General features: G+C 45.3%; 1 protein-coding gene across 1 annotated transcript in view; it reads right to left on the reverse strand.

Annotated features, from left to right (window-relative positions):
- The window catches only part of LOC117518573 (H(+)/Cl(-) exchange transporter 4), a 39,574-nt gene that overhangs the window by 4,213 nt on the left and 8,154 nt on the right, over positions 1 to 27,207 (reverse strand). Inside the window, exons 3-9 of the mRNA XM_034179737.1 lie at positions 26,735 to 26,834; positions 22,179 to 22,366; positions 21,976 to 22,098; positions 21,491 to 21,697; positions 20,144 to 20,224; positions 19,529 to 20,074; positions 1,372 to 1,558 (exon numbers count right to left, since the gene is read on the reverse strand). Of these exons, the coding sequence (XP_034035628.1) occupies positions 1,372 to 1,558; positions 19,529 to 20,074; positions 20,144 to 20,224; positions 21,491 to 21,697; positions 21,976 to 22,098; positions 22,179 to 22,366; positions 26,735 to 26,834 (1,432 nt within the window). The remainder of the gene's footprint in view (positions 1 to 1,371; positions 1,559 to 19,528; positions 20,075 to 20,143; positions 20,225 to 21,490; positions 21,698 to 21,975; positions 22,099 to 22,178; positions 22,367 to 26,734; positions 26,835 to 27,207) is intronic.

A 27,207-nucleotide genomic window follows, 5' to 3' on the forward strand; every position in this document is an offset into this window, starting at 1 on the left:
AACTATCGGTCGAATTCTCCTCTCCAGTACTTTGGAATAGACCTTACCGGGGAGGCTGAGGAGTGTGATCCCCCTGTAGTTGGAACACACCCTCCGGTCCTCCTTCTTAAACAGAGGGACCACCACCCCGGTGGTGGTCTCTGTACAAAGTCAATCATCGACCTCCGGCTCAGGGTGTCCTGGTGCTACGTGCACTTATGGACACCCTTGTGCTCGAACATAGTGTTCGTGATGGACAAACTGTGACTAGCACAGAAGTCCAACAACTGAACACCACTCGGGTTCAGATCAGGGAGGCCGTGCTTCCTGATCACCCCCTCCAGGTGGGCGTTGAAATCCCCCAGGAGAACAATGGAGTCCCCAGTCAGAGCACTATCTAGTACCCCTCCCAGGGACTCCAAGAAGGTCGGGTACGCTACACTGCCGCTCGGCCCGTAGGCCGAGTCAACAGTGAGAGACCTGTCCCCGACCCGAAGGCGTAGGGACGCGACCCTCTTGTTCACCGGAGTGAACTCCAACACATGGTGACTGCGCTGGGGAGCAATAAGCAATGCAACCCCAGCTCTCCGCCTCTCCCTGTGGGCAACGCCAGAAAAGTGGAGCGTCCACCCCCTTTCCAAGAGTTGGGTGGAGGTGAGCCCGACTATCTCTAGTCAGTATCTCTCAACCTCCTGCACAAGATCAGGCTCCCCCTCCAGCGAGGTGACATTCCACGTGCCAACAGCCAGGGGCTGTGAGCGCGGACCGGGCCGCCGGGACACCCACCCTCGACCGCCACCCAATCCTCTCTGCACCCGACCCCCATGGCCCCCTCTGCAGGTGGTGAACCCACAGGAGGGTGGGCCCACGTCGCTCTTTCGGGCTGAGCCCAGCCAGGCCCCATGGGCTAAGGCCCGATCACCAGGCAGTCGTACGTGAGCCCCAACCCCAGGCCTGGATCCAGGGTGGGGCCCCGGCTCCGCCATACCGGGCGACGTCTCAGTCCTTGATTTTTTTTTTTACTGGTCATGGGAGCTTCTGAACTGTCTTTAGTCTGACCCAGTTATTTTCTTTTTTTTTTATAATGACAACATAAACATTTTTTGGAAGTTTTCTAATTTATATATATATAAAAAAACTAGTAAAACAAACAAACAAAAAAAACACAACAGCAACCAAGAAATCATATGTAAATAAGTATTCACAACCTTTGCTCGATACTTTGTTGATGCACCGTTTGGGACCACCCTAGTGGAGCATGGGCCGGTACATAAGGTTTCATTAGGTCAGCCAGATAAGGAGGCTTTTGTAGATTAATACGAAAACCTTAAAATATGACCTCACACTAACAGAAAGCCACTGACGTGACGTGATCGACTGGCTTCAGCTCACCCAGACAGGCGGCGGCTCCCACCATGGCGTACAGTCCAGGGGTGACACAATCAGCGCCGGGCCGGCACCAGTTCTTGAAGATGATCCAGTCGTGGTGGTGGTAGGCCATCTGCTCCACAGCGATGCCAACAATTCGTCCTGCGATGGCTCCCACCGCCATGCTGGGAATGAACAGACCTGATGGGATCTGAAGAAACAATCACAATGATTATATCCCTGTCAAACCGACCCCCACCGTCCCTCAGCCTCTCTATCTTTCTCTCCCTCTGACCCTCCAGCCCTCTGTCTCTCGCCCTCTTTCTCTCCTTCTCTCTATCCCGCTCTCCCCCTCTGTCTCTCTCTCCCTCCCTCTATATACAGTAGTGTTCAGAATAATAGTAGTGCTATGTGACTAAAAAGATTAATCCAGGCTTTTAGTATATTTCTTATTGTTACATGGGAAACAAGGTACCAGTAGATTCAGTACATTCTCACAAATCCTGCAAGACCAAGCACTCATGATATGCACACTCTTAAGGCTATGAAATTGGGCTATTAGTAAAAAAAAAAAAAAAGTAGAAAAGGGGGTGTTCACAATAATAGTAGCACCTGCTGTTGACACTACAAACTCAAAACTATTATGTTCAAACTGCTTTTTTATCAATCCTGTGAATCAATAAACTAGTATTTAGTTGTATAACCACAGTTTTTCATATTTCTTCACATCTGCAAGGCATTAATTTTGTTGGTTTGGAACCAAGATTTTGCTGGTATACTAGTGTGCTTGGGGTCATTGTCTTGTTGAAACACTCATTTCAAGGGCATGTCCTCTTCAGCATAAGGCAACATGACCTCTTCAAGTATTTTGACATATCCAGACTGATCCATGATACCTGGTATGCGATATATAGGCCCAACACCATAGTAGGAGAAACATGCCCATATCATGATGCTTGCACCACCATGCTTCATTGTCTTCACTGTGAACTGTGGCTTGAATTCAGAGTTTGGGGGTCGTCTCACAAACTGTCTGTGGCCCTTGGACCCAAAAAGAACAATTTTACTCTCATCAGTCCACAAAATATTCCTCCATTTCTCTTTAGGCCAGTTGATGTGTTCTTTGGCAAATTGTAACCTCTTCTGCACGTCTTTCATTTAACAGAGGGACTTTGCGGGGGATTCTTGCAAATGAATTAGCTTCACACACGCGTCTTCTAACTGTCACAGCACTTACAGGTAACTCCAGACTGTCTTTGATCATCCTGGAGCTGATCAATGGGTGAGCCTTTGCCATTCTGGTTATACTACTGTCCATTTTGATGGTTGTATAAGTTTTCCGCTCTCCAATCAACTTTTTAATCAAACTACGCTGTTCTTCTGAACAATGTCATGGACGTCCCATTTTCCTCAGGCTTTCAAAGAGAAAAGCATGTTCAACAGGTGCTGGCTTCATCCTTAAATAGGGGACACCTGATTCACACCTGTTTGTTCCACAAAATTGACTAACTCACTGACTGAATGCCACACTACTATTATTGTGAACACCCCCTTTTCTACTTTTTTTTTTTTTACTAATAGCCCAATTTCTTAGCCTTAAGAGTGTGCATATCATGAATGCTTGGTCTTGTTGGATTTGTGAGAATCTACTGAATCTACTGGTACCTTGTTTCCCATGTAACAATAAGAAATATACTCAAAACTGGATTAATCTGTTTAGTCACATAGCACTACTATTATTCTGAACACTACTGTACAAGGTTGTTGTTGAACTAAATACGGCAACGAAACTGTAATCTTAATAAGTGAGTGATCAGAGACCACTGATGTAAGATGCATGATGTCAATATTCGTGACAGCAATACGATGTGCGAGAACCAGATCCAGGGTATTTCTACTAATGTGCGTCGAGTCCTGAATGCATTGCTGAAATCCATACATCAACAACAACAATACATCCACAATTTCCATAAATGATTTGCAGAGGGGATCAGAAGGTCTATTTACATGAATGTTAAAGTCACCAATAATCAGAATGTTATCTACACTAGTTGACAAGTTAGAGATGAATGCACCAAATTCATCTAAGAATTCAGAATATGGGCCAGGAGGCCTATATACAGTGACAAAGTAATACGGCTGATTTTTATTCTTCTGACCATGGCAATGCGTAATATCCTGAGCAGAGCGGAGAATCAGATGCTAAAACAAGTTATATTTGTGACCCCCAACAGCTAATGAGCTAAACCTAGATTTATAAATAAGAGCAAAACCCCAACCCAACCCAATCAATCAATCAATCAATCAATCAATCAATTTTTTTATATAGCGCCAAATCACAACAAACAGTTGCCCCAAGGCGCTTTATATTGTAAGGCAAGGCCATACAATAATTATGTAAAACCCCAACGGTCAAAACGACCCCCTGTGAGCAAGCACTTGGCTACAGTGGGAAGGAAAAACTCCCTTTTAAACAGGAAGAAACCTCCAGCAGAACCAGGCTCAGGGAGGGGCAGTCTTCTGCTGGGACTGGTTGGGGCTGAGGGAGAGAACCAAGAAAAAGACATGCTGTGGAGGGGAGCAGAGATCGATCACTAATGATTAAATGCAGAGTGGTGCATACAGAGCAAAAAGAGAAAGAAACAGTGCATCATGGGAACCCCCCAGCAGTCTACGTCTATAGCAGCATAACTAAGGGATGGTTCAGGGTCACCTGATCCAGCCCTAACTATAAGCTTTAGCAAAAAGGAAAGTTTTAAGCCTAATCTTAAAAGTAGAGAGGGTGTCTGTCTCCCTGATCTGAATTGGGAGCTGGTTCCACAGGAGAGGAGCCTGAAAGCTGAAGGCTCTGCCTCCCATTCTACTCTTACAAACCCTAGGAACTACAAGTAAGCCTGCAGTCTGAGAGCGAAGCGCTCTATTGGGGTGATATGGTACTACGAGGTCCCTAAGATAAGATGGGACCTGATTATTCAAAACCTTATAAGTAAGAAGAAGAATTTTAAATTCTATTCTAGAATTAACAGGAAGCCAATGAAGAGAGGCCAATATGGGTGAGATATGCTCTCTCCTTCTAGTCCCCGTCAGTACTCTAGCTGCAGCATTTTGAATTAACTGAAGGCTTTTTAGGGAACTTTTAGGACAACCTGATAATAATGAATTACAATAGTCCAGCCTAGAGGAAATAAATGCATGAATTAGTTTTTCAGCATCACTCTGAGACAAGACCTTTCTGATTTTAGAGATATTGCGTAAATGCAAAAAGCAGTCCTACATATTTGTTTAATATGCGCTTTGAATGACATATCCTGATCAAAAATGACTCCAAGATTTCTCACAGTATTACTAGAGGTCAGGGTAATGCCATCCAGAGTAAGGATCTGGTTAGGACACCATGTTTCTAAGATTTGTGGGCCAAGTACAATAACTTCAGTTTTATCTGAGTTTAAAAGCAGGAAATTAGAGGTCATCCATGTCTTTATGTCTGTAAGACAATCCTGCAGTTTAGCTAATTGGTGTGTGTCCTCTGGCTTCATGGATAGATAAAGCTGGGTATCATCTGCGTAACAATGAAAATTTAAGCAATACCGTCTAATAATACTGCCTAAGGGAAGCATGTATAAAGTAAATAAAATTGGTCCTAGCACAGAACCTTGTGGAACTCCATAATTAACTTTAGTCTGTGAAGAAGATTCCCCATTTACATGAACAAATTGTAATCTATTAGACAAATATGATTCAAACCCAATTCAACCCAATCATATCTAAGTGATGATAATTAGATCATTCATCAACAATGACTTTGAGGACAGTGATCTTATGTTAATGAGACCCAGACTAAGGACCTCAGTGGGGTTGACAGTTGAACTGTTTGGGTTTAGGGGTGGTTCCAGAGTAGCATATATAAGATGCCTATTAGTAGGTTTAGGTTTGAGACATTCCACGTGCGTTGTAGGTAGCAGACACAAAATCTTTGATATTACTGGAACAACCATTGGGCCATCCTCAATTTCAACATCATCCAATGTAGTAATGGGTATTTGTGTGTTAAATGGTAGTGTGAAGCGTCTAGTGCGTTGGCGAAGTGTATGGGTGCTTGTCACCTCTTGCTTTTAGCCCTCACTGCTGGCTAGCACCGCTGTGTAACAGCACTGCGAAAAGAGAGCCGTGTGCGTAAGCCTCTCCTGCCAGTACATTAGCCTCTCCACTAAAAGCCCTATGTAGTGCCTTCACGCAGCAACACACGTTCACTGGGTACCTTGCGGACCCAGGCTAAACTACAAGGACTTGGAGGAGGTTTGGCCCCTAAACATGCAATGTGCAGGCCCACCGGCGTGTGGACATGCCCTGGCGTTCATGATCCAAACCCCAAGCTATGGGCAAATAAGCAGAGCAGAGGGAGCCCTACAGTCTTGGTTGGCCATCTCTCTAGGAGAACACCACTCCAAAAATAAAACGAAGTCTGACTCTGGCGGACTGCGCGGAGGAAATCTCTCGGCAGGTTCAATGGGCATGAATGCAGTCCCAGTAAAGTGTTGTGGAGTGCGACTAGGGTACAATGTCATCAGTAAGACACCACTGGCCATCCACTGCATCCCGGCCCATCCCGCCCATCTTGATTTTTTTTATCTTGCCACCGGATCCAGATGTGCAGGGACAAGAGAGTGAGGCTGACAACCATGCGCAACTCTCCCTCACTTTAATAAAATTCACGCGCAAGTCATTACTTCGCCCTCATCACATCATTATCTTTGAGTCCTGCAATGGATGGATGCATGGTGAAGCAACAGGTGCAGATACACTGGCAGTCATAGTCACAACTCCACACGCAGGTGGCTCAGGCCAGGGTCATCTTCCAAAGAGACCAAGACAGCTCCCCACCACCTGAGTGATGGAGCAGCCCTGTTAATGGATGCACTGCTTCCTCCCGCAGCCTGGGGAAGTGGGGATAAAAGGAGCCCTAAAATTTGCCTGTCTCTCTCACCCTGGTCAGCATGCTGCGGCTGATGGGGATCCCATCCCAGCAGTAAGAAACAAACAAAAAAGAAAGGCTTGTCTACAAAGATGACCCTGGTCAGCTTTGGCACTTGGAATGTCTGCACCCTTTAAGACCATGCCAGAACAGACCGGCCAGAGAGGAGGTCTGCCCTCATCGCAAATGAGCTGGCCAGATACAACATTCAGATCGCCACTCTCAGCGAGACCCGCCTGGCTGAGGAGGGACAGCTGTCAGAGCAGAGTGCTGGTTACACTTTCTTTTGGATTGGTCGCGGCCAAGATGAGCATTGTGAGGTAGGCATCAGCTTCGCCATCAAGTCCAGCATGGTCAATAACTTGTCTGCACCCCTGAAGGGAATCTATGACTGGTTGATGACAGTTGGACTTCCCCTCCCCAGAAAGTCCCACGCCACAATGATCAGCGTGTATGCCCCCACAATGACCAACACTGATGATGTGAATGCTAAGTTCTATGAGGACCTGAAAAACACCATCTCAGCCATACCCAGGAGTGACAAACTTATGATCCTTGGCGACTTTGCCAGAGTCGGCAGAGACCACTCATCATGGGAGGGAGTCCTGGGGAGAAACGGTGTGGGGAACTGCAACAGCAACGGGCTACTGTTGCTGGAAACCTGCACTGGACATGGGCTTCTCATCACCAACTCCGTCTTTCGCCTACCCGATCGTAACAAGACGTCCTGGATGCACCCACGCTCCAAGCACTGGCATCTGATAGACTACAACATCGTCAGGGAGCGGGACAGGCAGGACGTGAGAGTCAGAAGACCATGTGTGGTGCGGAATGTTGGACAGATCACCGCCTGCTCATCTCTAAGCTCAATACCCGAATCCAGCCTCTCAGGAGACTGCAAGGCATCAAGGTGCCCAAACGACTCAACGTCTCCAGACTTAAGTGCAAAGACATTAAGCAGAAACTGGTTGAGGAGCTCGACAGCAAGCTACAATCGCCAAAACCAGACCTACATGCAGACATCGAGGCAGAATGGGGGAGTCTCCGTGGCGCCGTCTACGCTGCTGCCTCAGATGTGCTAAGCCCTGTCACCTGCCAGCACCAGGACTGGTTCGATGACAACAATAAGGCCATCCAACTTCACAGAAACCTCCTCAATGATCCCTCCTCTACATCCAAGAAGGAAGCCTTCAGTAAAGCCAAAAGAACTGTTCAGCATGAGCTGCGCAGCATGCAGGACGAGTGGCTCAGCAAGAAAGCCGACGAGATCGAGGCCTATGCTGACAAGAAGGATGCAAAGAACTTCTACAGTGCCCTCAAGACTCTCTATGGCAGTGGTTCCCAAACTTTTTCAAGACAAGTACCCCTTTGGGCATTTGAGCTTCAGTCATGTACCCCCTGTCACCGGCGGACTTGACATGTCATTTAAGTTTTATCAACCACATAAAATTACATCATATATTATATACCACAATATACAGACACATTTGTGTGTATCATTTATTAGAATAGCAAATGTTTTATTAACTTCAAATTTAGTGGGCTGAACCTTTGAGGCACTTATTAACAAAACCTACTGAAGCCTCATTTCAGTATCTGCCTTAATTAAAACAATTTAAACCACAATGTGAACAATTATAAAGCAATGGAAAACTCCAGTGTTTAATGTAAAGCGTGGGCTTGACTGGATGCACACAGCTCAGTAATGTTAGGCTCAACGCGTGAAAGGCCGAGTCTCAAGTCATTTTTCAACATTAAGTCTGGCTCTGTATTTTGTTTTCATGTTCGTCAGTGTGGAAAATCCACTTTCACACAAATACGTAGTTGTGAATGGCATGAGAGTCTTAATAGCGCGCTTTGCAAGTGCAGGTTGCTCCACGCGCAGGCCAATCCAAAAGTCAGTCAGTGTCTTCTGATTAAATTCTGCTTTTAGCGATCAATCTGTTGCAATGTCAATAAGGCTCTCCTGTTCCGCTGTTGATAAAGACGTGGTCACGGCACTAAATGGATGACGTATCCACTCGTTTGACCCATCCGCCTCAGGAAAATATCTGCGCAGCTCTGCAGACAGTGCGCCAAGGTGCGCCTTCATCTCTGCTTTCACGCAGCCTCTCAGTCTGAGTTCGTTTGAGCACAAAAACTCATGCAACACTGGGAAAACTTCGGTATTGTTTGAGTTTATCCAGAGTTTTACCTTTTTGATCATGGCCTCAATTTTATCTTGAGCATTGAATAATGTTGCAGTTAGCCCTTGTAATCCAAGATTTAATTCATTCAGACGCGAAAAAATGTCACAAAGATAAGACAGACTAGTGAGAAATTCTTTGTTGTGCAAATGTTCTGACAGGGCAAAATCATGTTTACTGAAGAAAACTTTAAGTTCATCTCTCAATTCAAAAAAGCGAGTTAATACCCTGCCTCTTGAAAGCCAGTGCACCTCTGTGTTTAATAACAGCGTCTCATACTCACTGCCCATTTCATTACACAACGCAGCAAACAAGCGCAAGTTCATGGACCTGGCTTTCACAAAGTTGACCAAGTTTATGGTGATGTCCAAAACATTCTTGAGGTGAGCAGGTATACCCTTTGCGGCCAGCGCCTCACGGTGGATGCTGCAGTGTACCCATGTGGCATCTGGTGTCACTGCTTGAATGCGTGTCACCACACCCCCGTGTCTGCCTGTCATTGCCCGTGCGCCATCTGTGCATATGCCCACACATCTAGCCCACATTAGCCCGTTTGTGTTCACAAAGTTATCCAGCTTTTGAAAAATGTCAAGTGCAGTGGTCCTTTCCTCAAGAGGTTTATAAAAGAGGATGTCCTCTGTTACTGTCCCTTCATGTATGTAACGCACATATACAAGGAGGTGTGCAAAGCCAGCAACATCTGTGGACTCATCCAGCTGTAGAGCGTAATACTCGCTGCCTCTTACCCGCTGAAGAAGCTGTTTCAAAACATCCTCAGCCATAGCACTGATGCATCGAGAAACTGTGTTGTTCAATGACGGGATAGTCCGTATAGTCTTTTTTGCCTTTTCCCCCAACATTGCTCCAACCATATCTGAGGCAGCAGGGAGAATTAAAACCTTTTCACAATTCCTGTGCTAGCCAGATGACATCCCAGATAAAACACAGCATCCAGTTTGGAAATGAACGGCACATTCCACTGTTACAGGAGTTTTTGTCATGGAAAGAGGAGTGGAGGCTTTGCGCGTCATGGCGGTGCCGCATGGCGCAAAGCAACGCCGTGATGATGCCTCACAGGACATGTTCTGGCATGTCCAGGCACATCCACAATTTCTTGGATAATCACTCGATGGAAAAACCACCGACAGCTGTCTGAACGCCATCTCAAAGCCGTCCTGTGAGACCAAAACGGAGGTGGTTTTGTCTCGCTCCAGTAGCGAATCCATCGTGACGCGCGAAGCCTCCGCTCGGCTTTCCATGACAAAATCTCTTGTTAAAAGTGAAATCTGCCGGAAAATGGTTGATGTCCAGCTCTTGTGATAACCAGAGAAATTGCACACGATGGTCATGGATCCATACAGCCATCCGTTTAGAAATGAAATGGTCGCTCAGCCTGTCGATGGCAGCTTCGGAGCGCGGCGCACCACCAGCCACTGGGGGCCATCCTTAAAGCGACAGTAACACTCCGTAATCTCTTTGAAGCCCATAAAATTTTCACCAAAAACCATCTGAATTTCTTGAATGGTGTCCACTTTGATGTCCCTCACAGTTTCTGAAAAAATTTTGATCAAGCAAAGCGGCAGTCTCTGAGCAATTCCTAAACAATGAAAAAAACGACGAGAGGGGTGGACCACTCCTCACTCAAAGCCTGCTCACAGGCGAATGACACAACCGACAGGCATGAAAAAACTCACGCATGCGCACGAAGGTTCAAGCTTGGCTGACGCAATCACACGTGATTCAAATCCATATGGTTTTTGAAAAAAATAATAAGGTCGGATACTTTTCTAATAGACCCTGTAGTCTTTGGTCTCGATCAAAAGTCTGCTGTCTCACACTGCGATGCTCTGCGTCGCTGTCACCGCTGTCCTCTTTGATGCTGGATCAGGTGCTCCTGAACCATCCGTTAGTTATGCTCCTTACTTAGACTGCTGGGGGGTTCCCATGATGCACTGAGTGTTTCTTTCTCTTTTTGCTCTATATGCACCACTCTGCATTTAATCATTAGTGATTGATCTCTGCTCCCCTCCACAGCATGTCTTTTTCCTGGTTCTCTCCCTCAGCCCCAACCAGTCCCAGCAGAAGACTGCCCCTCCCTGAGCCTGGTTCTGCTGGAGGTTTCTTCCTGTTAAAAGGGAGTTTTTCCTTCCCACTGTCGCCAAGTGCTTGCTCACAGGAGGTCGTTTTGACCATTGGGGTTTTTCCGTAATTATTGTATGGCTTTGCCTTACAATATAAAGTGCCTTGGGGTTTGTTGTGATTTGGCACTATATAAATAAAATTGATTTGATTTGATGCTGCTGGCTACGCTAGCTTGACTCTCGCTAGCCACACAAACATTGGGGTCATCGATCAGACCTGAGTCCGTCATAGTCGCTGTAGTTGGACAATCAGCTGGACTGTTAGCACCAACAAGTTGACTAGCTGTGGCAGGTGTCTTGGCACTGGGCTGTTTTCTTCCCGTTAGCCACTTGTCCATAATGGCGCTTGTGTGGTGGGCTCATGGGGTGGCTAAGTGAGCTGCGCTGGCATGACAACAGGTGTCAATCACCCAGATAGTCACACCCATCTGTTGCAATAAATTGACTCAACACTAGATGGTAGCATTTACACACATCTATAATAGTATTGTTTCAGACAGCTTATCACAATTACAGCGTGTTATGACATTTTTTTCTTTTTTGCTCATTGCCCCGCATACCCCCCACAGGCACTCACGCGTACCACCATTTGGGAACCACTGGTCTATGGCCCTACATCATGTGGATCGGCTCCGCTCCCCAGTGCAGATGGGAACACTCTGATCACAGACAAGGAGAAGATCCTGGAGTGCTGGGCGGAACACTTCCATGACGTCCTCAACCGCTCATCCACGATCAGCGAGGAAGCTATCACTAGGCTGCTGCAAGTCCCCATCAACCATTTGCTTGCCAATCCCCCAACTGAAGAAGAGGTGGTGAAAGCCATCAAGCAGCTGTCCAGTGGCAAAGCACCAGGTGCTGACTCGATCCCCGCCAAGATTTTCACCTCTGGCGGCCACCGTCTGACCGAGCGCCTGACGGAGCTGCTCAAATCTATGTGGCACCAAGAAAAGCTCCTCCAGGAATTTAAGGATGCCTCAATTGTCCACCTCTACAAGCAGAAAGGAAATAGGAAAGCATGTGACAACCACCATGGCATCTCACTGCTTTCCATTGCTGGAAAACTGCTTGCCAGAATCCTCCTGAATCGGCTCAACACACATCTCGAGCAAGGCCTGCTACCAGAGAGCCAGTGTGGCTTCAGGAGTGGATGCAGTACTGTTGGTATGATCTTTGCTGCGCGGCAACTTCAAGAGAAGTGTCAGTAGCAGAATGTTTGCCTCTACATTACTTTTGTGGATTTGATCAAAGCCTTTGACACCATCTGCCGTGAGGGATTGTGGATGATTATGGCTAAGTATGGATGCCCCGACAAGTTCATCTCACTGGTCCAGCAGTTCCAGGATGGCATGTATGCAAGAGTCCAGGATGATTGAGAGTACTCCGGGCCCTTCCCCGTGACCAATGGCGTAAAGCAGGGCTGCGTGCTGGCCCCTACCTTGTTCAGCATGATGTTCTCTGCCATGCTCAATGACGCTTTCCGGAATGGCGATATCGGTATTGAATTCAGGTACTGGACAAATGGAAAGCTCTTCAACTCAGGGAGGCTGCAGGCCAAAACTAAAGTACATGAAGACACTGCCTGTGATCTTCTCTTTGCAGATGACTGTGTCTTGAATGCCAGGACACAGTCAGAGATGCAGGTTAGCATGGACCTGTTTCCCTCAGCATGTGATGGTTCTCAGCATGTGATGACTTCAACCTCATAATCTCCACCAAGAAGACCAAGGTCTTACACCAGCAACCCCCAGGAGCCACCTACATAGAGCCAACCATAATGGTCAGTGGACAGAAACTTGCTGTAGCTGACAAGTTTGTCTATCTTGGAAGTGCCCTGTCACGCTCTGCCAACATCGACAAGGAAGTTGACTTCAGGACTGCCAGAGTCAGTTTGGCTTTTGGCAGACTCCGCGACCGAGTCTGGGAGCGACATGGACTGAGCCTGCAAACCAAGCTGAAGGTGTACAGTGCTGTGGTACTTCCTTCCCTACTGTATGCCAGTGAAACGTGGACTGTCTACAGTCGCCATTGCAGACAGTTGAATGCTTTCCACATGAGGTGCCTGAGAACATTGCTCCGCATCAACTGGCAGGACAAAATTCCAGACACAGAGGTCCTTGAGCGAGCTCAGATGAAGAACATTCATGCCACACTCATGCGCTCCCAGCTTCGATGAGCCAGCCATGTACACCGCATGGAAGACAACCGCCTCCCAAAGCGTCTATTCTACGGGGAGCTAAAGGAAGGGAGGAGATCTCGTGGTGGACAGTGAAAGAGCTATAGGGACACCCTCAAAGCCTCCCTGAACTGCTGTAACATCCCCCCTGAATCCTGGGGAAGAAGTTGCACAGGACCGCCCTGCTTGGCGCACCTCAGTCAAAACAGGTGTTGCGGACTCTGAAGTGAAACACATCAAAAAACTGCAGCAAAAGCAACAACGCTGGAAGGACCAGTCAAGCTCCATTTCCCAACCAGATATTTCATGCCCACACTGCAGTAGAAAATTTAGAGCGAAGATTGGCTTGGTTAGCCATCTTCGTACACATATTACCTAGTGATGAATGTGAAGAAAAATTGCCATCTTCGGTCGCGAATGACGAACATCAATGGGTATTAAGTTTGCAAAGCATATCTCTCTATGATTTTTATGGACACGTCTACGGAAGCAGGCCATAGTGTCAACTGGATGAATTTCCCTCCCTGCCAGATAAACTGTTTGTGTGTTTGGGGAGGTGATGGTGTAGTGGTTAAGCACTGGACATGAGACCAGAGGATCCTCGGTTCAAATCCCAGCCTGACTAGAAAATCCCTAAGGGTCCTTGGGCAAGGTCCTTAATCCCCTAGTTGCTCTCGGTGTGTAGTGGGCGACTTGGCAGCAGCCTGACATCGGGGTGAATGTGAGGCATTATTGTAAAGCGCTCTGAGCGTCTGATGCAGATGGAAAAGCGCTATATAAATGCAGTCCATTTATAAACTGCACTATCACCATAATGGATTTTCTGCACTAATTTCCCCGCTAAGCTAATGGATTCCACACCCACATTTGTCATAAGCCTTGCAGGGTCTCTAATCACCTGCTCCGTGGCCTGCTGTAAAATCCTAATGTTACTCTCTGTCTCTCCCTCTGCCTGTCTCCATCCCTCTGTCGCTCTCTCCCTCCCGCCGTCTGTCCGTCCGTCCCTCTATCTCTTCCTCTGTCTCTCCCTCTGCCTCTCTCTCCCTCCCTCTCTGGTCATTGTCTCCCTCCCCGTCCCTGTAACGTGGCGTTGCATCAGGAAGGGCATCTGGTGTAAAAATTATGCCAAACCACCATGTAGATGTGAATCAGCTCAGCTGTGGCATCCCCGAGTGAAAAAGGAAGAAGGTGGTTTCATAGTGAAAAACAATTGAATATTGAAATATAAAAGAGTTTTTAAATTTTAATTAGGGTAAATTTGTTGTTATATTAATTTGGTAATAATAGATTAACCAAAATAAATAATAATATTGACTTATCAAAAAATCAGCAGCGGAATAATCAATAAATGAACCCTGTCACCCTGAGAGTAACCGGTATCCAAAAGATGAACAAGAGAGATGACCACATGGACCGACCACTATGATGAGGGACTGACAGGCAAGGGAATATACTGTATTCATGCCAAATTTGGAGTCAAAAAACCACCAATTGCAACCAGAAAGGTTTTTTTTTTTCTTTGTTAGTGATTTTAGTGACCGCCCTTTGACCTTAAGCTTGATGCTTTTGTGTGCTGAAAGCTATCTCCATTGGACTGCTCCATGTAAACTGACAAGACTCTGCAATGATTATTTGCACTTTTTTTTCCACACCCTAAAAAAAAAAAAATCTACCCACAAAAAAAATAATGCACGTTTCTTCATCATGACATCACCAAATTATGTCATAACTGAAATTGTTTGATATATTCAATCAATCAATCAATTTTTTTATATAGCGCCAAATCACAACAAACAGTTGCCCCAAGGCGCTTTATATTGTAAGGCAAGGCCATACAATAATTATGTAAAACCCCAACGGTCAAAACGACCCCCTGTGAGCAAGCACTTGGCTACAGTGGGAAGGAAAAACTCCCTTTTAACAGGAAGAAACCTCCAGCAGAACCAGGCTCAGGGAGGGGCAGTCTTCTGCTGGGACTGGTTGGGGCTGAGGGAGAGAACCAGGAAAAAGACATGCTATGGAGGGGAGCAGAGATCGATCACTAATGATTAAATGCAGAGTGGTGCATACAGAGCAAAAAGAGAAAGAAACAGTGCATCATGGGAACCCCCCAGCAGTCTACGTCTATAGCAGCATAACTAAGGGATGGTTCAGGGTCACCTGATCCAGCCCTAACTATAAGATTTAGCAAAAAGGAAAGTTTTAAGCCTAATCTTAAAAGTAGAGAGGGTGTCTGTCTCCCTGATCTGAATTGGGAGCTGGTTCCACAGGAGAGGAGCCTGAAAGCTGAAGGCTCTGCCTCCCATTCTACTCTTACAAACCCTAGGAACTACAAGTAAGCCTGCAGTCTGAGAGCGAAGCGCTCTATTAGGGTGATATGGTACTACGAGGTCCCTAAGATAAGATGGGACCTGATTATTCAAAACCTTATAAGTAAGAAGAAGAATTTTAAATTCTATTCTAGAATTAACAGGAAGCCAATGAAGAGAGGCCAATATGGGTGAGATATGCTCTCTCCTTCTAGTCCCCGTCAGTACTCTAGCTGCAGCATTTTGAATTAACTGAAGGCTTTTTAGGGAACTTTTAGGACAACCTGATAATAATGAATTACAATAGTCCAGCCTAGAGGAAATAAATGCATGAATTAGTTTTTCAGCATCACTCTGAGACAAGACCTTTCTGATTTTAGAGATATTGCATAAATGCAAAAAAGCAGTCCTACATATTTGTTTAATATGCGCTTTGAATGACATATCCTGATCAAAAATGACTCCAAGATTTCTTACAGTATTACTAGAGGTCAGGGTAATGCCATCCAGAGTAAGGATCTGGTTAGACACCATGTTTCTAAGATTTGTGGGGCCAAGTACAATAACTTCAGTTTTATCTGAGTTTAAAAGCAGGAAATTAGAGGTCATCCATGTCTTTATGTCTGTAAGACAATCCTGCAGTTTAGCTAATTGGTGTGTGTCCTCTGGCTTCATGGATAGATAAAGCTGGGTATCATCTGCGTAACAATGAAATTTAAGCAATACCGTCTAATAATACTGCCTAAGGGAAGCATGTATAAAGTGAATAAAATTGGTCCTAGCACAGAACCTTGTGGAACTCCATAATTAACTTTAGTCTGTGAAGAAGATTCCCCATTTACATGAACAAATTGTAATCTATTAGACAAATATGATTCAAACCACCGCAGCGCAGTGCCTTTAATACCTATGGCATGCTCTAATCTCTGTAATAAAATTTTATGGTCAACAGTATCAAAAGCAGCACTGAGGTCTAACAGAACAAGCACAGAGATGAGTCCACTGTCCGAGGCCATAAGAAGATCATTTGTAACCTTCACTAATGCTGTTTCTGTACTATGATGAATTCTAAAACCTGACTGAAACTCTTCAAATAGACCATTCCTCTGCAGATGATCAGTTAGCTGTTTTACAACTACCCTTTCAAGAATTTTTGAGAGAAAAGGAAGGTTGGAGATTGGCCTATAATTAGCTAAGATAGCTGGGTCAAGTGATGGCTTTTTAAGTAATGGTTTAATTACTGCCACCTTAAAAGCCTGTGGTACATAGCCAACTAACAAAGATAGATTGATCATATTTAAGATTGAAGCATTAAATAATGGTAGGGCTTCCTTGAGCAGCCTGGTAGGAATGGGGTCTAATAAACATGTTGATGGTTTGGATGAAGTAACTAATGAAAATAACTCCGACAGAACAATCGGAGAGAAAGAGTCTAACCAAATACCGGCATCACTGAAAGCAGCCAAAGATAACGATACGTCTTTGGGATAGTTATGAATAATTTTTTCTCTAATAGTTAAAATTTTGTTAGCAAAGAAAGTCATGAAGTCATTACTAGTTAAAGTTAATGGAATACTCAGCTCAATAGAGCTCCGACTCTTTGTCAGCCTGGCTACAGTGCTGAAAAGAAACCTGGGCTTGTTCTTATTTTCTTCAATTAGTGATGAGTAGAAAGATGTCCTAGCTTTACGGAGGGCTTTTTTATAGAGCAACAGACTCTTTTTCCAGGCTAAGTGAAGATCTTCTAAATTAGTGAGACGCCATTTCCTCTCCAACTTACGGGTTATCTGCTTTAAGCTACGAGTTTGTGAGTTATACCACAGAGTCAGGCACTTCTGATTTAAAGCTCTCTTTTTTAGAGGAGCTACAGCATCCAAAGTTGTCTTCAATGAGGATGTAAAACTATTGACGAGATACTCTATCTCACTTACAGAGTTTAGGTAGCTACTCTGCACTGTGTTGGTATATGGCATTAGAGAACATAAAGAAGGAATCATATCCTTAAACCTAGTTACAGCGCTTTCTGAAAGACTTCTAGTGTAATGAAACCTATTCCCCACTCCTGGGTAGTCCATCAGAGTAAATGTAAATGTTATTAAGAAATGATCAGACAGAAGGGAGTTTTCAGGGAATACTGTTAAGTCTTCTATTTCCATACCATAAATCAGAACAAGATCTAAGATATGATTAAAGTGGTGGGTGGACTCATTTACTTTTTGAGCAAAGCCAATAGAGTCTAATAATAGATTAAATGCAGTGTTGAGGCTGTCATTCTCAGCATCTGTGTGGATGTTAAAATCGCCCACTATAATTATCTTATCTGAGCTAAGCACTAAGTCAGACAAAAGGTCTGAAAATTCACAGAGAAACTCACAGTAACGACCAGGTGGACGATAGATAATAACAAATAAAACTGGTTTTTGGGACTTCCAGTTTGGATGGACAAGACTAAGAGTCAAGCTTTCAAATGAATTAAAGCTCTGTCTGGGTTTTTGATTAATTAATAAGCTGGAATGGAAGATTGCTGCTAATCCTCCGCCTCGGCCCGTGCTACGAACATTCTGACAGTTAGTGTGACTCGGGGGTGTTGACTCATTTAAACTAACATATTCATCCTGCTGTAACCAGGTTTCTGTAAGGCAGAATAAATCAATATGTTGATCAATTATATCATTTACCAACAGGGACTTAGAAGAGAGAGACCTAATGTTTAATAGACCACATTTAACTGTTTTAGTCTGTGGTGCAGTTGAAGGTGCTATATTATTTTTTCTTTTTGAATTTTTATGCTTAAATAGATTTTTGCTGGTTATTGGTAGTCTGGGAGCAGGCACCGTCTCTACAGGGATGGGGTAATGAGGGGATGGCAGGGGGAGAGAAGCTGCAGAGAGGTGTGTAAGACTACAACTCTGCTTCCAATGCTTTACAATTCTGGATCTTCTCATCACGTCCTTGAATTTGGAGTACGACATGACATGTTTTACCCAATTCTGAAATTTTACCTAATTTAGGTCACCTTTGACCTCAAGGTAAACCCAGAAGGTCAAGGTCGATCGCGTATCCCAGGTAACAGCTAATGCATCAGAATAGCTGCTATCACCCTGTGACGTCAGGAGGCAAGATTTCAAAAAGTGAGACCAGGAAAGTTGTTTTGGTGATTTTAGTGTTTGACCGTCGACCTTACGCTTGATCCTTTTATGTGTTGAAAGGTATCTTACTACGGCTGCTATATGTGAAGTTGCAAGAGTCTGGGTGCTGCACAGCGAGTTAAAGGTGATAAAATGCAATAATTACAATCAAACAAACATTCCAAGTAACACATCTTAAACTTCGCTTTGGCAAGATAAAAATAATAAGTGCAGCCCTCGATAGCTCGTGAACAACAGAGTGTGAGGTATCAGATAATCCTTGACAAAGCAGGAATTTTGTCCTGATATCTTTGGCAACTGGGGGGCAGAGTTCCTCCTCATCATCCTCCACCAAACCTTTTAACCTTTTTAAGGTCCCTCTGTTCTTCCTGAACACATTTGTACTTGTTGATGTTGAGTTTTGGTCAGAGCTGGATTAAAGGGGCCATGGCCCCCCCCAAGCTACACTTCTGGGTGGGGCCTCAAACCTACAATAATCACAGAATGCAGATAACACCAGATTAAATTATTATATACACAGTATTTCATGAGACCTCATTTCTTTGGCTACTTGAGTTTATGTTCAGGGTCATAGTCGGTCTTGCGTCCACGTGGCCATTTACAACCCCCCCACACACACTTTTTTTTTTTTTAAACAGAATTTTCAGTATGCAGGGGTGGTGGCCAAGTGGTTAATGCGCTTGGTTTCAGTGCACAAGGTTCCGGGTTCAAATACCACCCCTCCCACATTTCTCCATGTAATGTGGAGTTGCGTCGGAAAGGGCATCCGGCGTAAAACCTGTGCCAATTAAATATGCAGATCCACCTTGGATTTGCTGTGGCGACCCCGAGTGCAAACAAGGGAGCAGCCGAAGGGACTTTTTACAGAATTTTCAGCAACCCAGAAGTAAAGTTTCAAGTATATTGTGTGGCCTGTGATCTAAAGGTCATCTGTTCAATGTCCACAGACAGGAAATTGAATGAGGGGCAGTTGAGAAAAGGTTCTTAACCCCCAAGCGGCTGCAGCTGCAGCTGTGCCTTGTGCGTAAATGTGAGGCGTCACTGTAAAGCACTTTAAGCATTAGATGGTGCTTCAGAAATTGCTTTCAGTTACCATATACAGGCAGGAAATAATAAAACAAAAAGTTCACAACAAACAGTTGATTTCAACTGTGACAAAATGAACCTGCATGAGACCAGCTCCAAAACAAAAACCCCCTTCAGGATGGTACAAGCCTTAATCTGGACTAAATCCTTCCTTGTACTGACCTTCATGCCAAAGGTGAAGATGGTGATGACAATCTTGAAGATGAGTGCAAGAGCAAGCTGCCAGAGGGCGCTGTAGACTCCCGGGCCCGCCGGCCGATCGGGGATGTCGTCCAAAGGTCGACTCATGTTGGGATTGTTGATGTAGTCACACAGCTGGGAGGAGTCCAGCGCCCCGCAATCGTTGAAAAGCTCCGAGATGAGTTCACTGGTGCTGCGACGGGTGTACGGGTTGGGATAGGCCAGCACAGCCGTGATACCCGTCACAGCAATGACCTCCAGGACCGGGTACTTCCCCAGCTGTGTGGTCTTCCTCCGTCTGCACCAGGCAATGTTGGCCCGGATGAAGAGGGTCCCCCAGAGACCACCAAACACGCCCAGCAGGATGAACGGCACCAGCTCAGCCATGTACCAGGGAGTGTGGTACTCCACATAGAACAGAACCAGACGGCTGTTACCGAAGGGGTTGATAGATCGCAGGGTGAAGGCAGCAACCAGGGCGGCGAAGAACGAGCGCCACAGAGTCTTTAGAGGGAAGTAGTAGCTGACCTGATGGACACAAAGAGGTGGTTAAAGTGTGAAGACCGGTGGACCTGTGTGGTGCGGTTTGAGACCGACCTCCTCCAGGCTGAACAAAACTCCTCCGATTGGCGCTCCAAAGGCCACCGACACGCCAGCTGCTGCTGCTGCGGACAACACCTGCACCACAGAACCTCATCAGAACACTACGGACCACAACAGAGTCAAGAACAACACCCCTTACTACACCAAAGATTAAAATGACTACATCTAATTTAGAATCTACTTCTGATTTAAAGTGAATAAATTGGAGACAGAATAGTTTTGACCTGAAATTCCTCAAAATTTTATTAAATAAAGGTTTAATTTCAAAAAATGGATAAAGAGGCAGTCCCTCAATGTGCAAAGGACTGAGGTTCTGCTGTCACTTGTTCTGTTTAATTTCAGATATCGAGGAGTCGTACCTCTAGCCGCAGTTTCAGATTTCAGGGAGTCGTACCTCTAGCCGCAGTTTCAGATTTTAGGGAGTCGTACCTCTAGCCTCAGTTTCAGATTTCGAGGAGTCGTACCTCTAGCCTCGAGTCGTACCTCTAGCCTCAGTTTCAGATTTCGAGGAGTCGTACCTCTAGCCTCGAGTCGTACCTCTAGCCTCAGTTTCAGATTTTGAGGAGTCGTACCTCTAGCCTCAGTTTCAGATTTCAGGGAGTCGTACCTCTAGCCTCAGTTTCAGATTTCAGGGAGTCGTACCTCTAGCCTCAGTTTCAGATTCCGGGGAGTCGCACCTCTAGCCTCAGTTTCAGTTTTCGGGGAGTCGCACCTCTAGCCTCAGTATCAGTTTTCGGGGAGTCGTACCTCTAGCCTCAGTTTCAGTTTTCGGGTAATCGTACCTCTAGCCTCAGTTTCAGTTTTCGGGGAGTCGTACCTCTAGCCTCAGTTTCAGATTTTGAGGAGTCGTACCTCTAGCCTCAGTTTCAGATTTCAGGGAGTCGTACCTCTAGCCTCAGTTTCAGATTTCAGGGAGTCGTACCTCTAGCCTCAGTTTCAGATTCCGGGGAGTCGCACCTCTAGCCTCAGTTTCAGTTTTCGGGGAGTCGCACCTCTAGCCTCAGTATCAGTTTCGGGGAGTCGTACCTCTAGCCTCAGTTTCAGTTTTCGGGTAATCGTACCTCTAGCCTCAGTTTTAGTTTTCGGGGAGTCGTACCTCTAGCCTCAGTTTCAGTTTTCGGGGAGTCGTACCTCTAGCCTCAGTTTCAGTTTTCGGGTAATCGTACCTCTAGCCTCAGTTTTAGTTTTCGGGGAGTCGTACCTCTAGCCTCAGTTTCAGTTTTCGGGGAGTCGCACCTCTAGCCTCAGTTTCAGTTTTCAGGGAGTCCCACCTCTAGCCTCAGTTTCAGTTTTCAGGGAGTCGTACCTCTAGCCTCAGTTTCAGTTTTTGAGGAGTCGTACCTCTCGTCGCTTGCCTTCATTCTTGCTGTACTTGGAGAACAGGCTGCAGAAGAGGTTTCCACAACAACATGCCACATGGACCAAAGGCCCTTCCTTTCCTAGGCTAAGGCCAGATGACACAGCTAGGACCAGGGTGACCGTCTTAATGAGCAGAGTCCACTTCCCTAAGTAGCCTCGGATGATGAACCCACTGAGGATCGTTTTTATCTGCACAGCATGAAAAACATCAGAATTCAAAAGTAGATCTTTTAAACCACAAGAATTAGTTCCAGGTTTACTCTGGGTTCCTTTATAACTCATCTTACAAACAGGACGACTTCCTGTCTACCAGAAGTTCACGGTATCAGGAACTTATCCTGGCTGCAGGCAGCATTCCTCTCCATCATTCCCACAGGTGAAAGAGCTCATACTCCACAAATGTTGGGACTGCAGTGGTACCGTTTTTGGTATTCACATGAACAGGAGGCATCAGAAACTGAACTTACCTCTGGTATTCCTGAGCCACAGGCGTACGGCGCAAAGACTCGAACCAATGACACAGCGAGGAAGGAAAAGAGCAGTGCCCACAGAATATACAGCAGGTAGTTCAGCACATATGCTCCAGCCCCCTGAAAACAAGAGACCGGTCAAACAACAACACGAACACCTGTAGAAACAGGAGATGGTAAAGACCTGATCCCTGCCCAACCTCAGCATGTCCAGTCATCAGTTCTGCCCACTTCTGCCACTGAGGACACTTGTCCCGGTCATCAAAAGTGGTCTCGTTGAATGTCCAGCAACACTGCTCGTGACTGTACCAAAACGCCGACAGGCACACACCCTCCTTCAGGTCCGTCATCCAGTCCACTGCCAGGTCGATCACGCCGGCCAGTGTACCTGGACCAGGGGGGATGTCAACATGTCTGAAGCTTTGTAAAGTCTACTCACCAGGTCACCAAGACAACAAACACAATATAATATTGGAGTAACAGTTTAAGGGTCTGAAAACACAGTGCCTGGCAATCCAAATCCCCTGTTCTTCTTTTCCCCTTCTATGCAGGAAACTACGTTCCTTAAATGGTTCAGACTGGGATTGACAAGCTTCAGTGACCTTTTTATAGAAAATAAAATAATCTCTTTTGAACAGCTGTCAACTAAATATCTATTGACCTCCTTAAATTTTTTTCAGATACCTTCAAGTAAGGCACTTTGTGATGAGCCTCATCTCAGGATTTCCAGATAGACCTTCCACTAACGTAAAAAATGATGTAATGCCTTTTATTCCAACCCAAAAGAAAGACATTTCTAAAATGCCTACTTTCTCATCTAGATGCCACATCAATGGCTGTTATGAAGGAGGCTTGGGAAGAGGATTTTCAGTTAAACATTAGTGATTCAGAGAGGGCCGATATGCTGAGTAAAATCCATTCATCTTCAATGTGTGCAAGACATTCTCTTGTTCAGTTCATAAGGCCAAACTAGCTCGGATCCATCATCACAGTGATCCAACATGTGACAGATGCAAATCACCTGAGGCTACTTTGATACATATGTTCTGGTTCTGTCCAAAAATACACAAGTATTGGGAAGGTATCTGTGATGTGCAAAAGAATGTACTTGGAGTCACTTTGTTTGTTTCTTTTTGGGGTTACTGACATGGGATTAGGATTACCTGCCGGTGGTCAGAGACTGATTGCCTTTTCAACACTGCTAGCACGCCGCCTTATTCTTCTCAAGTGGAAAGATGCTGCCCCACCCACAGTATCACACTGGACTAAAGATGTGTTGTTTCATCTTAAACTCGAGAAGATTCATTTTGTCATGAAGGCCTCTGAAATTAAGTTTTATATGGTCTGGAGGCCGTTTTTGGCCTTTTTTTAGTCAACCATCAACAGTGGTACAAGAATAAGTTATTTTTTGTCTGGTATCCTGGGTGATTTCTTCCTCTGATGGTCTATATGTCTTTTTTATTTTTATATAAGCCGTTTTCATTTCTAAGTGACAATAGGAACAGGGAGTTTTTTTTTGTGGGTGGGTTTTTTTTTTTATTTGTATCTGTTTTTGTATTTCTGTATTTTTAATACTGTTAAAATTTAATAAATATACTAAATACGGAAACCCTGTTCAACATCCGTGCCATGTGACATCACAAAACGATCATCTACCAAGACCACCCAAAGTAAGATTTCTGTCCTGTCCCTTTAGTATTAATTCATATTTCACTGTAGCACTTTATGACCTGCAAGTGCTAAAATGTTGGTTTATTTTTTCACTTGGAACTTCTGCCGTTGTCCAAAGTCTGAAAGACTGTGGACTTGTTTCACGAGTACATGCATTATACCTGGGTGTTCACCTCAACAGCAAACTGGACTGGACTCACAACACCGACGCCCTGTACAAAAAAGGCCAGAGTTGCCTCCACCTCCTGAGGAGACTGAGATCCTTTGGAGTGAGCAGGCCTCTGCTTAAGACCTTCTATGACTCTGTTGTAGCCTCTGCTCTCCTCTATGCTGTCGTCTGTTGGGCCCCGGGCAGCACAGAGTGGGAGAGAAAGAGACTGAACAAGATGGTCAGGAAGTCCAGCTCTGTCCTGGGCTGTCCTCTGGACTCTCTGGAGGAGGTGGCTGAGAGGAGGGTGTTAGCCAAGTTCAAATCCATCCTACCAACCTACCTAGTGGTCTATGCTCTCAACGCCTGAAAGAGACGGAGTGTGGAGCTGATCTAGCTTGTGTAAAAAAAAATTAAAGTTGTAATCACAAGGGAACCCATTCTGTGGGTGGTAGTGTGAGTGTGGACCAGAGTGCGGCTCGCTCTCCACCATTGTGCGGACGTCTTATGGTTGTACCGCTCCTAATCCGAATGGTTTCCACTTGGCTGTCGCCTAGTGTCTGTCAAACTGTGATGCAGTCGCGCTGCTCCAGTCGTTCCGTCTTTTACTTTGGAATGAAAAAACGCCGAGCGCACGACACACATCTCACACAAAGGCTGCTTACAAGCAAATGACGCAATCGACAGGCTCATGCAAGCACACGTGATTCAAATCCATCAGGTTTTGAAAAAAATAAAAAGGTCCGATACGAGGGAGCCAGAGGGAAAAGACGCGCCGCCGAGAGAAGAGACAGATGGAGTCCCTCCCCTGACGTTTTTTTTTTTTTTTTTTGGTGTATTATACAATAGGATCACTTTTCATAATGTTTGAGATGTCACTGAAGCAAAAACAATTGTAATCAAAGACATTTTCTCCTTGAAATGTTGCTTGTCACAAAAAAAACAATTTTCTCAGTTTTTGTCAGAAATCAGCATTTTTAGTGATACCCACCATGTTCTGCAGACAATTACTAAAGAATGGAAAGAGGTACAAACAAACTTTTTTTTCTGATGATAAAGGAAAGTCTGAAGTTTCTTTTGGTATGTTTGTTGTTGACATGGACATAGAACTCAATTTTGCATGGGTCTTGAAAAAACACTCAAATGCTGAAAAATCCTGGCACTGGGATGTTCTGAACTTTGAAAATGGCTGGCACTCAATGAGTTAATGAGTTGGGCAATGCTGTGAAATCTCAGACTGCATGAACTCTTGAACTCAAACGCATGGATGCCATCCTGGAGCATATTGCAGCATTGCAAAGGAATGCAAAGGAATGTGCTGCTGAGGACCGGAGAATATTCTCCATAAATTTGGATTTTAGATGGTTGGAGGTGCAGTAAATGGAATTCTGTATCTCTCCACCTAACATCAACATGGCAGCCTTACCGGCTCCTGAAGGTCAAATGCCCTGCTCTTCTCCCAGAAGGATCTACGGCCTTGGTGAAGGAATTCGTCTCCCCCTTCTCATCTATCTACCCCCCCCCCAGCCTGCTGTTGCCTAGCAACGTCAGACTTTACGCGCACACAGAAAGAAACTGACAGAAACTTAACTCATCTGCAGATGATGCATGTCTCTCCTCCCTCCATCCCTATCACCCCCCCCCCCCCCCCCCCCCCCCCCCCAGTGTCTCTCCACTCCCCTCACCCTGGCTTCCTCCCTGCCACCCTAGAGGCAGCGCTTTTTTTTTTTTTACTGCTGCAGCCTTCAACTCCCCAAGATGGACAGCGCGGGCCCCTCCTGTTGCAGCCTTCACCCACTTTGCCTCAATTCAGATGTCGGACTGCTTCAAGTTTAGTGCACATAAACAATGTCAAATGTATATGTGTTGTCTTTAATTCTGATGTGTGCCATTATTGCGGTAAACAAGAAATAATTGTGGATTAATTGCTGTATCTTGTCTGAGGTAACTGAAGTGTAAACGGAATTTAGTTGTTGCACTCGTGCAATGACAATGACAATAAATCTCATCTAATAATAATAATGGCACTGTTTGATCACACTCAGCAACGTTCACAACTTCAGGTTTGATGGACATCAGTGGACTAAAACTGATTAAAATGTAAAAACAGAAAAGTCACAACGGCTCCTCTTTTGTACAGTGAATATTCAATCAAAAAAGGAAGTGCAGATAATGCGTCTGTGAGTTTCACTGTATCAGGATATTGCTGGGATAGCCACCCCCGGTGACCCTTAATTTGAGTAAGTGGGTACATAAAATGGATGGATCAGGATCCATCCATTTTATCCAATCCAAGTTAGAAGTGTAATGGAGTATGCATCACTCTCTTGGACGAGTGTTAGCCCAACGACACTTGGATTGCTTGACTCCATTCAGACGAAGGTGCTTTGAGTTACTGGTGTGGATCAGGATGAAGCACAATCAAAATTTAACATCACAACTCTCCATCAGAGATGTCAAGTGGCAGCAGGTACAGTTCTCTACAAAATGCACATCCGCATATGTCCAAAGGACCTTCGTGCTCTACTTCCTCAGCCACATGTTGTTAGGAGAGCCACCTGTACCAGTCTGTCAATGCCTTGCCTTGCCCTTGCAGTGCCTGTATCAAGAACCATCTCTACTGGCCGGACTTTCATCCATGCAGCAGTACGTGTCTGGAACAGCTTGCCAGACGACAAAGTTGGCAACATCACTGAAAATGGTGTTATGACCTTCAAAAGCAGAGTGCACCAGCATTTTATATCACTCATCTGAGGCTGTGCCGCCAGCTTTCCTCTTGCTGTGAACCACTGATTAGGCCATGGAGATATGTACCATAATGCTGCCTATGGTAGTGCTTGAAATTTTTCATTCTTCATGGGTTATTGTTCACTTGGTGGGTGGGGGGGGAATCAACTGGAAGTGGAACGTTTAGGGACTGAGGATGCTGTGACTGACCTGAGAGCAGCCCGATGAGCAGCATCACCACCCAACCTGACCAGGCATCCAGAAGACTCTTAATCAGCTCCCAGATCGACTCTTTGCTCTTACTGGTGATCTGATCAATTCAACAGAACAAACCACACATTAACATCAACAGACAATCTTCATTATTGATCACCAGCATCATCCACCGGTCAGCCGTCATCAAAAACACACGCTGTTATTGTAGACTTTCAACCACGTTTCTTCATACAAACATCTAGAGGATTCAAAGGATCACTGCTGATGGTAAAGAAGCTCCACTCAGTGACACAAACACCAGAACAAAGACCCAGAGGGCATTTTTAAGCACTAGAGGAGACTTTATTAAACTTCATCACCCTGTCTCCTGTTCCAGCAGAGGGTGACCATGTGATCATCTCTAATGGAGCAAAAGCCTACAGAGACATCCCTCATCCGCATGATGGACAATCAGATCCCATCTCACA

Source organism: Thalassophryne amazonica, chromosome 1 (genome assembly GCF_902500255.1).
Source record: "Thalassophryne amazonica chromosome 1, fThaAma1.1, whole genome shotgun sequence".
In the NCBI taxonomy this organism is placed as follows: Eukaryota; Metazoa; Chordata; class Actinopteri; order Batrachoidiformes; family Batrachoididae; genus Thalassophryne; species Thalassophryne amazonica.